This window comes from Hemibagrus wyckioides, linkage group LG14, assembly GCF_019097595.1.
Source record: "Hemibagrus wyckioides isolate EC202008001 linkage group LG14, SWU_Hwy_1.0, whole genome shotgun sequence".
NCBI lineage: Eukaryota > Metazoa > Chordata > Actinopteri > Siluriformes > Bagridae > Hemibagrus > Hemibagrus wyckioides.
Genome location: NC_080723.1, coordinates 24,225,400 through 24,237,421, shown reverse-complemented (window position 1 = coordinate 24,237,421; position 12,022 = coordinate 24,225,400). Strand labels below are relative to the sequence as shown.

Below are 12,022 nucleotides of genomic sequence, written 5' to 3'. Positions count from 1 at the left end.
TTTATTGAGTTAATTTGATTTTATCTATTTTGTACATACTCTATGAGTATACTCTTTAGGCAGGCTTCTCAGAAGTGGGTGATGTTTTGGACGTGTTGGAGCCCCCTGCTGTACGCCTTTCCCTTTATGACCATGCACTTTATACATTTCACTTATTGGGTTTTGTGAGCGTCTACAGTCTTCAAAGGTGTGAAGGTGTGTGTGTTCATGAAGAAACACACACACACTGACACACACACACAAGCCCACATATACATTTATACGTATACTACATTTACTCACAGACATGACCTGTAACCATGTAGCCAGTTTATCATTAAAGTTTATGGATGTAACTCTCCAAGCCCTTACTCTCTAACCAGAGTCACCAGTTTTCAAGGACTATCTGAACATTCCAGAGGCACCATTTCTACACACATCCACATCCTATACAACTGTATCTTTCCAGCTTTATGGGCACAACTTAGAGAAGAAACATGTTTGGGTGTCAGAGGTATTTATGAGTTGAGCATCTTCATGTACATTTTAAACTCATAATAAATGTCCTGAAATGCTCACTGGCTTTAAATAATAAAAACACTATTGAACTTCTAGCAATGGCCACACTGCATCACATAATGTTCCTCCTCTTTGGTGCACTTCTAGACTCCTCTCACTTTCTGTGATGCCAGATCTCCTCAAACTCAGACATCCCTGATAAGTGAAGTCTGTTTAGAGATTTGGGAGGAGATGGTAGAGAGCTGTAAAAACACTTGTCAAGTGAAGAGACTCATTAGGTTTAATTAATCAGCTACCTTACCACTAATCTCCAGGAAAGCAAGTCATTGTTATTGCAGTTGAATGATTAGCAGAGAAGACTGCTAACAAGATGTTAACAATAATTATATATTATATATATATAAAAGGGAGAGCCAGAAGGTGACAGATAAAGGCTTACTGGGACATAAAGCATCCAACCCCTTCACAGTCAGCAAACCTGAGTGAACCTGCAAGAGTCATAAAGTATCAGCATCTAAATATCGCAGTATATCAAACACTCTAAGCTCACGAACCTTCCAAATCTGCTCCTTTACCTAAGAATAACTATACAATAAAAGCTTGACTAAACAAATGTGTTTTTAGCCTGACAGGGGTCAAGGTAACTGAACTGAAACCTGTAACTGACCATACCAGAAAACTTCAAAACAAGAGAAAACTGAGACTAAAAGAGATAAGGAAAAGGGAAAAGTTAAAATGATTTCTGCCATTTTTTTGATTATGATTATGTGAAACATAATCATAAAAAGTGGAAGCAGAATCTGCCAGAATTTAGACTAGACTGCATTTAGACTTTAATTTCTGCAGTACAAGAGTCTAGACTTTCCATTATCAGTCTCACTTCTCTTCTCTCATTAAATTAATGACAAAAAAGTGTGAACACCTCTGTCCTGAAGATAAATAAAGTTACTTAAAGTTACAGCTTTTCCTCTGACTGTTTCAAATATCATCAAATATCATCAATAGTACAAAGCACTAGTATTCAAGATTCAAGATTCAGAGAACTTTATTAATCCCAGGGGGAAATTCCTTTGCCGTGTTGCAGTTGCTCTAATTAAAATTTAAGAGAGAAAGAAAGAAATATATATTCCGTTATATAAACTGTAAAATGGAATAAATAAATACAAATACTGTACAAATTATAGTGTTGAACTGTAATGTGTAGTATGTGGAAATATCCTCTGTTAAAACCACCAACACAATAAGACAGAGATCTGTCCACCCCAAAGACAGGACACAAGAGGAGTAATGTAATTTACACGGCTCAGTGTAGTGAAGAACGTTCTGAGGACTGCATTGGAGAGATAAAACAACAATTACATAGGAGGATGTACCAACACAGAAGAAGCAACACCTCAGAACCAGAATTCACTGTGTACATAGACACCTACCCATCACACTGTTATGTGTTTGATGTTAGGTGCAGCGTCACTTCCCTGTGAGGGTTAAGTGGACACAAGCAAAATAATAACAGAGCCAACAGTTTTTCCTTTAACTGGTCAACTGCCTCTGTCTGTATAGAGTAGAGGTGTATTGTTTGGTTGTAAACCTCTCTGTTAAGGTTTTATCTGTAAATTGTTGCAGCTAACCTAGAAAAAAATAAATAATTTCGATTTTCCCAGGTGAATTAGGAATGATGTCCTCACCCACAGTTCATGTTCGTGTTTCTGCTATCAGTTGCTCTTTCACCTCATCTTTAAAGAAACCTGACTGTCACCTAGAACTGCGCCCAGGACTGTGTCTTTAGACTGTGTCAGGAAGCTCAGTGTGGATGTTTCTTTCAATTATTGCAGTCAGACAGAATCATCAATAAGTATCAAAGAGCAATTCAGTAAGGTGTGGAGTCACTATCCATCATCACACTGTCAGAGGAGGACATGGTGTGAGAATAAGATAAGATTATTTACTTATTTAAAACTGTAAATTAAGGATATAGAGAAGCTTTTTTCCATGGTTTAATTATTTTTTTTTAAGAAATTAAGCTTTTCTTTTTGTGCCTCAGGCCAGCATTGAGCGATAGTCAGGTTTTTTTTTCAGCAACAGTAGTTTCCAACCCACAAAAGATATGGCTGAATGAGGACCATGGTCATTTTTAGAGTCGCACCACCATTAAATCATAGGGTGGGAAAGTATTTAATTAGTGGGAGATAAGGACAGAGCTGGCAGGTGGGCTGATGTAATATGATGAAGGTATAAAAAGAGTGTGTACTGTCTGTGTTTTTGGGAACGTCCATGGAAAGCTTTGTTTCTTCAGACTAAAGTCTTTTTTCGGCATCACAACTCTGGACATGGCTTTATTTATTGGATTTATTATTCATGGATTTATTTGGCTTAAGATTTTTAACTTCCTCAGTAGCGTCAACTTATTAGCAATGCTTTTGTCAGCACTGCACAAATGGTCTACATGTAATATTGAAAGTTACACTTGTGCTTTCTCATAGAAGATCTGGACGAGTAAACATGAGACGAAGAACATGTATATATTTATATATTTCCATGCTCCTTTCCCTCTCCTTGTCTCATCTTTCTTTTTCACTTTCTAGAGTGTCACACTTTAAAAACAATAAAAACATTAAAGATAAATATTATATGTTCTTTTCAATCAAATGGAGAAAGTACAGTTTCTATTACACAAGATCATTCAAAAAAAAAAATTGCTTTAAATGTAAATAGTGTAAATCACCACCAGTTTCAGTGTTAAATAAATAAAAATACTGATAGGTTGCATTGATAATAAAGCAACAGACTGATAATTAGTGTTTTCTCCACTCCAATAGCTTCCCTGCAGTCTTCCTTCTGACAATCACACTGAAAATCCAACTTTTATAGAAAAAAATGAATTTAAAAATGTCTTTATACATTACAAGCCCTTATAGAATTATATTCTTGTCATGATCATTGAATTGAAATTATTTTAACTGCTAAATAAATGTAGCTGTAAACAAATGTTCACTGAATTCCATGAATAACATAAAATAATTGTAAATGAATTGTAGTACAAATAAACAAACACTGTTAGTAATACTTTTAATAGAGAAGAATTTAATAGTAGAATAGTTTAACCTGCTTTTCCACAACAATAGGCCAACAGCTTGTCCAGTAAATGCTTGCTCTATTGTTACTTCAAGGCAGAGCTTTTGTGCTGTATTGTAATGTTTTTTACTGTTTTTCAATAAACCACCATCCATTTTCAGTTGCTCATCACAACCCAGATCAAACCTTTAGTATATTTAATCACATGTCACTACCAGGTGTTAAAATACATTAATTGTACATAACACACAGGTAAGATTTTATGTGGTGTATTTCTTGGGTATATTTCCACACTGAACATTAACTCATTCTCATTCTATCCCATTCTGCACCAGTGTTATTTAAACATGGTCACTTCAACCATGCTTTCTGTACAGAAGGACACGCACAGACCTGCTTAACCTGCCAGCCTTGTCTGTTTGTATTCCTGGAAGTCATGTGATTATTTATATAACTGTCACTGTTTTCCTCTTGTTCTTTATTCCATTCCTCTAATGAAATATATTGTGACATACAGTGGGTAAAATAAGTATTGAACATGTCACCATTTTTCTCAGTAAATATATTTCTAAAGCCGCTATTGAGATGAAATTTTCACCAGATTGCCTTTCAATTATTAATACACAAGTTTTTATTCAGTGACCAAATACTCCTGATGTAAATGTAGTGGTTATTCTTCTGCATTACAAAAAACAAATAACTAAAATTACATTTAAAAAGATCTTACACACAAAGCAGCAGTTTATTGTCAGTACCTGTGTAGTGAAAGACATACAGAGACAGACACTAGGCTCAGTGGTGCTCTGCCCTGACTGTTAATCTCAGAATATCAAGTGTAATACTCCAGGTAGATATTTCAGAGACACACAATTCTCTACTTATGTGAATATAGTGTACATTACACATGTATACAAGAAAACAGATCTGAACTTTTCATAAAATACAGAAACATTGTGCACTTGTAGTGCTTTGGTAGCTCAAGTGTTTAAGGCCCTAGGTTGGTGCTCAGAAGATTGGGGTTCAAACCCAGTACCACCAAATTTGGGCCCCTGAGCAAGGCCCTCAACCCTATTTGACACTTTAAACAAAAAAGTATGAGAAGATACTTGAAGTATGAGAGAGTGTGAGAGTGATAACACCAAATTTAACACACCATAAATAAATAATTGACACCTTATCGTGGTCATTAACTCTGTGGCTGTGAGGCGACTGCTGTGTATGTAACCATCTCTGATGTTCTGTTGTACTGAACACCGTCATCATGACTGTTTCCATCCTGTAGAGAGATTCAGATGATGAACAGCACTGAACAGATTATTTCTGTTTATTGTGGAAACTTTGGCATTAACTGCACTGTTCTTTTTACTGTATTGTGTTTCCCACAGTGGTGGACCGTCAGGGTCAGCAAGGCCTTCTCTGCTGGACTAAACAGCAGTGATCTGAATCACTGACTTGCATTTAATATATTCTTCCATGAATGTGTATTAAATTATTCCCAATAGTCTATTCTCTACATTTCATAGCTTTTCTCTCAGTTTCGCTGCTTTCAGTAGTGTATATTTATGATAAGAGTATTTATCCAATCATATTTCAGTTAGTGGATGACATCATGTGTTGCCCCACCTTAAGGCCTTCAGAATCAATAGTGCAGGCGCCCGGAGCTTAAAATAAGTGGCAATGAAACTGTTCTATTAACCAATCAGATTTCGAGTTGGCGTCACTGGGGCCATCTAGCAGGCGTACGATTACGTCAGCAATTTCACGTCTTTTGATTGGATAATTGTGAGTAGTCAGAGGCATCCTTACAAATGCATTTTCAAGGCAGACTTTTCAAGAAAATCCTTTTGATTCTTCATAATAGTTGGTAAGCTTTTTCAAGAACCATTTATGCTTTGGGTTTTAAAGCATTTATGCTTTTTTTTCCTGGGTTTTCAGTTTGCCTTCATTCCAGATCCCCGGGGTGGACTGTGGTTTTTTTTGCTGCAGTGAAAGGAAACTTGTGAGACTGAATTATGTTAATTTGTTTTTTGTTTTTTTTGCTATATGTAATGTAATTTTATTCATGTTCACTATAAGAGCCTGTGACACAACGCACTGTTATACAGTGTTTCTATATTCACTGCGTCTCATTTCAGGTACCCTTTCAGGTACCATTTCAGGTACAGGTACCAACTGCCTTTAAGCAAGCAAGGGTTATCCCTATACTAAAGAAACCTGCTTTGGATCCCTCTGACATCAATGATTACAGACCGGTATCACGCCTCTCCTTTCTTTCAAAAATTCTCGAACGAATTGTTTATAATCAGCTGTCTGACTATCTCTTGCAGAATAACCTCCATGATCCCAACCAGTCTGGCTTCAAAACAGCACATTCCACAGAGACTGCTCTTTTGGCAGTCACTGAGAAACTACATACTGCTAGATCAGCCAAGCTGCCATCGGTCCTCATCCTCCTTGACCTCCTACCACAGCTTCTGCTCGGATCTCAGCGTGTCTGTCAGACATTTCATCTTGGATGACGGCTCATCAGCTGAAACTCAATCCCAGCAAAACTGAACTGCTGGTCATCCCAGGTGATTCATCCCCAGGATCTTGCATTATCTCTGAACAACTCAATGACCTCCCCTTCAGCCACTGCTCACAACCTTGGGGTAACCATGGACAATCAACTGTCCTTTTCCTCCCATGTTGCTAATGTGACACACTCATGTCGGTTTCTTCTGTACAACATCAGAAGGATTTGACCATTTCTATCCACACAGGCTACTCAAGTGCTTGTTCAGTCTCTGGTTATTTCGAAACTGGACTACTGCAACACTTTACTGGCAGGTCTTCCTCTGAATACAACTCGTCCACTGCAAAAGATCCAAAATGCAGCTACACAGCTTGTTTTCAACCTGCCTAAGTTCTCCCACACCACCCCACTGCTGCTCCTCCACTGGCTTCCGGTAGCTGCACGCATCAGATTGAAAACACTGATGCTTTTCTACAAAGCCAAGAATGGACCAGCTCCATCTTACCTCAAAGATCTTATTACTCCTCACACTGCACCTCGCTCCCTCAGGTCCACTAGCACTGCCCGACTGGTCCCACCATCTCTCAGGGTAAAAGGTAGGTATTCAGCTAGACTCTTCTCTGTTCTGGCACCGAGGTGGTGGGATGAACTTCCCCTAGATGTCCGTACAGCAGAGTCTCTGACGTCTTAAGACCTACCTTTTCCTGAGGCACTTAAACTAGCTCTTATCTTTCCCTGTTTATGTATTGTTATATGGTTTAAAAAAAAATCTGCCACTGGTTTCCCATATATTTATAATAGTATTTCACACTTTTCTTCTCAACTTTCTAATTTAAGCACCTTAAACTAAACTGGATTGATAATTAATAATGCATCATATTAAATGAATAAGAGTATTATAGAGTAGGAAAACTTCAGACTGAGTGTGAGCATGGAGACTGAGCAGCACAATGTTTTTATTTTAATTTGCAGTTAAAGTGCAATAAAGTGTAAAAGTCAATATTTTTCTATTTGCTCATAGTACATATAATCTGGAAAATTATAAGGTAAATAATAATAACATTTCTCCTCAGCCCCACGAAAAATTCTGCTATTCTCCATAAACTCTACACAAATTGGTGATCGCCTCAGTCCACTTTAAATTTCATATGGAAACGACTTCGGCTCCTCCCCGTCTTTCAGAGAATTCTTCAATCCACAGACCACAGGGTTACAGAGCAAGGATCAGAGGACAAGTGTGTGTGTGTGTGTGTGTGTGTGTGATCAGGAAGACTCGTATTTGGCTTGTTCAGTACTCAAATGTTAGACACATCTATGCAATACAGTGGAATGCTGCAATAAGATGATCATTTTTTTAATTAAAAAACCTGCTTTATAAATAATAAATATAAATATATATATATATATATATATATATATATATATATATATATATATATATATATAAATATAAATAAAATGCTTATTTTTCATAATTTCTTAGTTTTCGTACCTGTTCAGTGGAGTTGGTGGTGCGACTGCAGCATGATGATACTGATGATGATGATGATGAAAGAGAAAGAGAATTCCATTTCATAAATAAAAATAAATTTAGAAACACGTAAAACATGATTACCAAAAATATTCTGTCTGATTCTTTCACAAGTTCAACCTACAATTTCAACCAGTTTTATCTTTGAACTTGTAGCCCACATACACACTGATGATGATGATGATGATGATTACAATTCCAATCCCAACACATAACCAGATAATCCAGTTGTTCCCTCCAGTCTGGTGTGAATCTGAATCCTCCAATGAAGAACGAGTCTCATCTAAAATACACAGAGTCACACAGAGATATCAGTACAGTGCTGAGGAAAACGTGTCCATGGAGGAAATGTATAAAACATTAGACTACCTTTTCTAATAATTCAGTGTTTTTCAGCCATACATACAGATCATGTTATCACTGATCCTTAAATAATAATCAGTATTGCTATGCCATTAAAATCTATACTTTTTCCATCCTAATGTACTGCTGTTTGTCCATTAAACCCTGCTAAGAGTGAAAAGATCACACAAACACGGTATCAGTTTCATTTATTGTACATTTATAATGTTTTAAACTGAAAATAGAAATCTAAAATATTCAGTCAATGTCAGATCAGGACACTGTATTGAATTATATCAGATTTAAAGTGTGAGTATCATTACACCCCAAACCCAGTACCTGCAGAAGGGTCTGATGGGGGATTAGACAGACAGACCTGCATGATCAAGTACAGAAACCACAACAGCAACCTCATTATTCATTTATATCTGCTGATGATGATAAAACCACAGGAAATAACTGTTGGGATAAGCAAAGATAATTTGACTGACTGCAGCTTTTTGATTAAATGTAATTAATAAAAATAATACATAAATTATACAGAGGTACATAAATACTTTTTTATTCATAAAACTTTACTCTAGCTGTCAGAGAGAGGAATAATGATGAGTTTAGAGATGAATGCTGTCATATAACATCACTGAAAAAGGATTAAAATTTAGCAGAAGTAAGAGCAGCAGTTTGTGGGACACTGTAAGGAATAAGCAAGTGATGTAGTTGATATTTTACCCACTGGAAGTGTTTATAACTGTTAATAACTGATTATTGATGATTTAGTCACTAGTCTGTGTAATGAACAGTCAGATGATGAACCTCTGATCTTTTTAGATCCTGATTCAGCCTCATGAACATTAATGTATTAGCCCACAAGTGTCTAAACTGTGAGATCTGATCTTTTCTTAAACTCTATTCATCTGTCACTGACTTCAGCTTAACTACATTTATTTACATTAAAAACCATTAAAGTCTGATGACACCATGTAGATAAAGACTGGTTTAAATTCTAAACCATATATCAGGTCTAGTTTTAGAAAATTTCCCCCTAAATCCTTTACATCATGTGTATCTATCTGTGTGAATGTGAGTGATTGAGTGATTTAGTGAGTCAGTGATTGAGTGAGTGATTGAGTGAGTGATTGAGTGCGAGTGAGTGATTGAGTGAGTGATTGAGTGAGTGATTGAGTGCGAGTGAGTGTGAAAATCTGTACTCAAGTAAAAGTAAAAGTAGCAATCTTAATAGTTACTTGAGTAAGAGTAAAAAAGTATTCTATGAAAAAACTACTCACGTAGCTAGTTACTAGTTACTTCTGATCTGATTGATGTGAAGCGAAAACCCAGAATTTCAAACTACTTGGAGAGCTTTCACACACCTCTCCTTGAAAGTCTCTTTGTTCTCCTTATATACAACATAGGTTGAAGTAAAGTAGCCTATCTCAGTCCAGTGATGGTCATATCTCAGTCCAGTGATGGTCATATCTCAATCCAGTGATGGTCATATCTCAATCCAGTGATGGTCATATCTCAATCCAGTGATGGTCATATCTCAGTCCAGTGATGGTCATATCTCAATCCAGTGATGGTCATATCTCAGTCCAGTGATGGTCATATCTCAATCCAGTGATGGTCATATCTCAATCCAGTGATGGTCATATCTCAGTCCAGTGATGGTCATATCTCAATCCAGTGATGGTCATATCTCAGTCCAGTGATGGTCATATCTCAATCCAGTGATGGTCATATCTCAATCCAGTGATGGTCATATCTCAGTCCAGTGATGGTCATATCTCAGTCCAGTGATGGTCATATCTCAATCCAGTGATGGTCATATCTCAGTCCAGTGATGGTCATATCTCAATCCAGTGATGGTCATATCTCAATCCAGTGATGGTCATATCTCAGTCCAGTGATGGTCATATCTCAGTCCAGTGATGGTCATATCTCAATCCAGTGATGGTCATATCTCAGTCCAGTGATGGTCATATCTCAATCCAGTGATGGTCATATCTCAGTCCAGTGATGGTCATATCTCAGTCCAGTGATGGTCATATCTCAGTCCAGTGATGGTCATATCTCAGTCCAGTGATGGTCATATCTCAGTCCAGTGATGGCCACATTAACATTACATAACCTGTCATTTGCAATAAAACTTCAAATCCTTTTTCTAACAGTACTCTGTCTTTATTTTCACATTCACAACAGAAACGTTCACAAAGTAAATAAATATACTCTAAAAGTACAAGTTACCCAAAAAATAATTTACTCAAGTAAATGTAACGAAGTAAATGTAATTCATTAAAACCCCCCTCTGATTGTAGGCTACAGTATTTCAGACTGTGACTCTGCAGTTATAATGCTCTACTGAACCGTTAGCGCTAGCTAACGGAAATCTAAAAGATACGCTGGTTCAAAAATAATGAAATAATGCACACGCTGTACCTCGATTAGCTCTGCTGTAATTGGTGTAACTTTTTTTTTTTAAATACAAGTAATGAGAGATGTGGGATAATGTAGTGGAGTAGAAAGTATGATATGTTACTTCAAAATGTAGTGGAGTGAAAGCAAAATGAAATATTTATTCTTTAATAAAGTACAGATACTGGAAAATAAATACTTAAATACTGTAATGAATTACTTTTACTTCGTTACTGACCACCACTGCTTATTTATATAAGTATTTGTGCGTTTTTCTAACACATCATCTGTTAACTCTGATTAATGTATTGATGCGTCTCTAAAATAGATGTTGTTATTGTTCCTTATTTCCAGCTCTGTTATCTGATATACTGTGACTTCTAGAATTAGTCAATATTTTACACTGAACACTTTACTTACCATCGACTGAGAGACTAACCCTGGCGATTTCTTTAGCCTCTGTAGGGTTAGTACTGTCCACATGTTCCACTGTAAAGGTTTTGTATAAATGGTCATCAGTGATTCTGACGTTCTTCAACACCAGGGAACAGTTTCCTTTATGTAGTTCATCCAGAGGAATATCCACACGGCCTTCATATCCTGAACCTGAACTCGTACCAGCACTGCTTCTCTCAAACACAAGACCTTTGTTGTTGATCTGCCACTGAATAAGTGATGTATGGTTGAAGACTTCAGTCAGTTTACATGGCAGGAGGACTGTGGAACCCACTGGAGCTGATACATTAACCAGAGATTCTGCACTGTCTGTGGGGGGAAACATTACAATATACAGGATTTGTAGCATTTTACAAAACATTTTTATTATATTTTATTCAATAGAAAGACACTTATGTCTTGCTGGTCACTCACCCACACAGGCAGTGACCAAAAGGATGTAAATATAAAGGAGGGACATGATGACTGTAAGACTCTTTTAGAAACTCTGTAAGAAACAAACAGACACATTATAAACAAAAAGTTTGGGTTTTACTGTTAGAGTCAGATGTCATACAGACAGATGTAGTCACAAAGCTGCAGTACTGTGGAAGGTCCGTAAATTAAGGATAAAAAAAGGCTGATTTATTTTGACTACTAGCATTAGCCTAATAGTAGTAGCATTATCTTAGCTCTAATAGTTCACCTTTTTTCCAGTGTTTGTATGTAGCACTTTCTTTAAGCCACAAATGAAGTTGTAACTAGTTTGAAGCGCAACCATGAACAGCACATATTTTACCTTAATTTAGATTAGTGGAGATGAAAAAGATGAGAGGAGCAGAGCAGCGCACAAAGAGAAAGTGAGGAGATATAAACCATATCTCCCGTCTCTCATTATGGGGAATGTGAGATCACTGGACAATAAGATGGATGAGCTGACAGCTTTAGTAAGGAGGGAATGCAGTTTAATGTGTTACACTGAGACTTGGCTACATGGTGGCATACAGCTACAGCTCAATGTTGGGAAAACAAAGGAACTGATAGCGCTCTACAGGAAAGGTCAGAGCAGGTTGTTCTTTCTGAGGAGGCTCAGGTCCTTCAACGTCCACAACACCATACTGCAGATGTTCTATGAGTCTGTGGTGTCTAGTGTCATTTTCTATGCAGCGGTCTGTTGGGGATGTAACATGAAGGTGGCAGAGAGAAATAAACTGGAC

The 12,022-nt window shown here is 37.0% G+C and overlaps 2 protein-coding genes across 5 annotated transcripts in view; both read right to left on the bottom strand.

Annotated features, from left to right (window-relative positions):
* The window catches only part of LOC131364507 (uncharacterized), a 77,595-nt gene extending 72,746 nt beyond the window's left edge, over positions 1-4,849 (bottom strand). Inside the window, exon 1 of the mRNA XM_058407681.1 lies at positions 4,744-4,849. The gene's annotated coding sequence lies outside the window, so the exon portion shown is untranslated. The remainder of the gene's footprint in view (positions 1-4,743) is intronic.
* Positions 1-12,022, bottom strand: part of LOC131364509 (uncharacterized) — an 84,629-nt gene that overhangs the window by 4,521 nt on the left and 68,086 nt on the right. Inside the window, exons 5-7 of one of the 4 annotated variants that reach the window (XM_058407685.1) lie at positions 7,782-7,899; positions 7,578-7,618; positions 4,855-7,417 (exon numbers count right to left, since the gene is read on the bottom strand). In XM_058407685.1, coding sequence (XP_058263668.1) covers positions 7,582-7,618; positions 7,782-7,899 — 155 coding nt within the window. In that variant the 3' untranslated portion in view covers positions 4,855-7,417; positions 7,578-7,581. Of the gene's footprint in view, positions 1-4,854; positions 7,418-7,577; positions 7,619-7,740; positions 7,900-12,022 lie in introns of those variants that run through there. The other 3 variants (XM_058407683.1, XM_058407684.1, XM_058407682.1) reach the window with 3 other exon arrangements.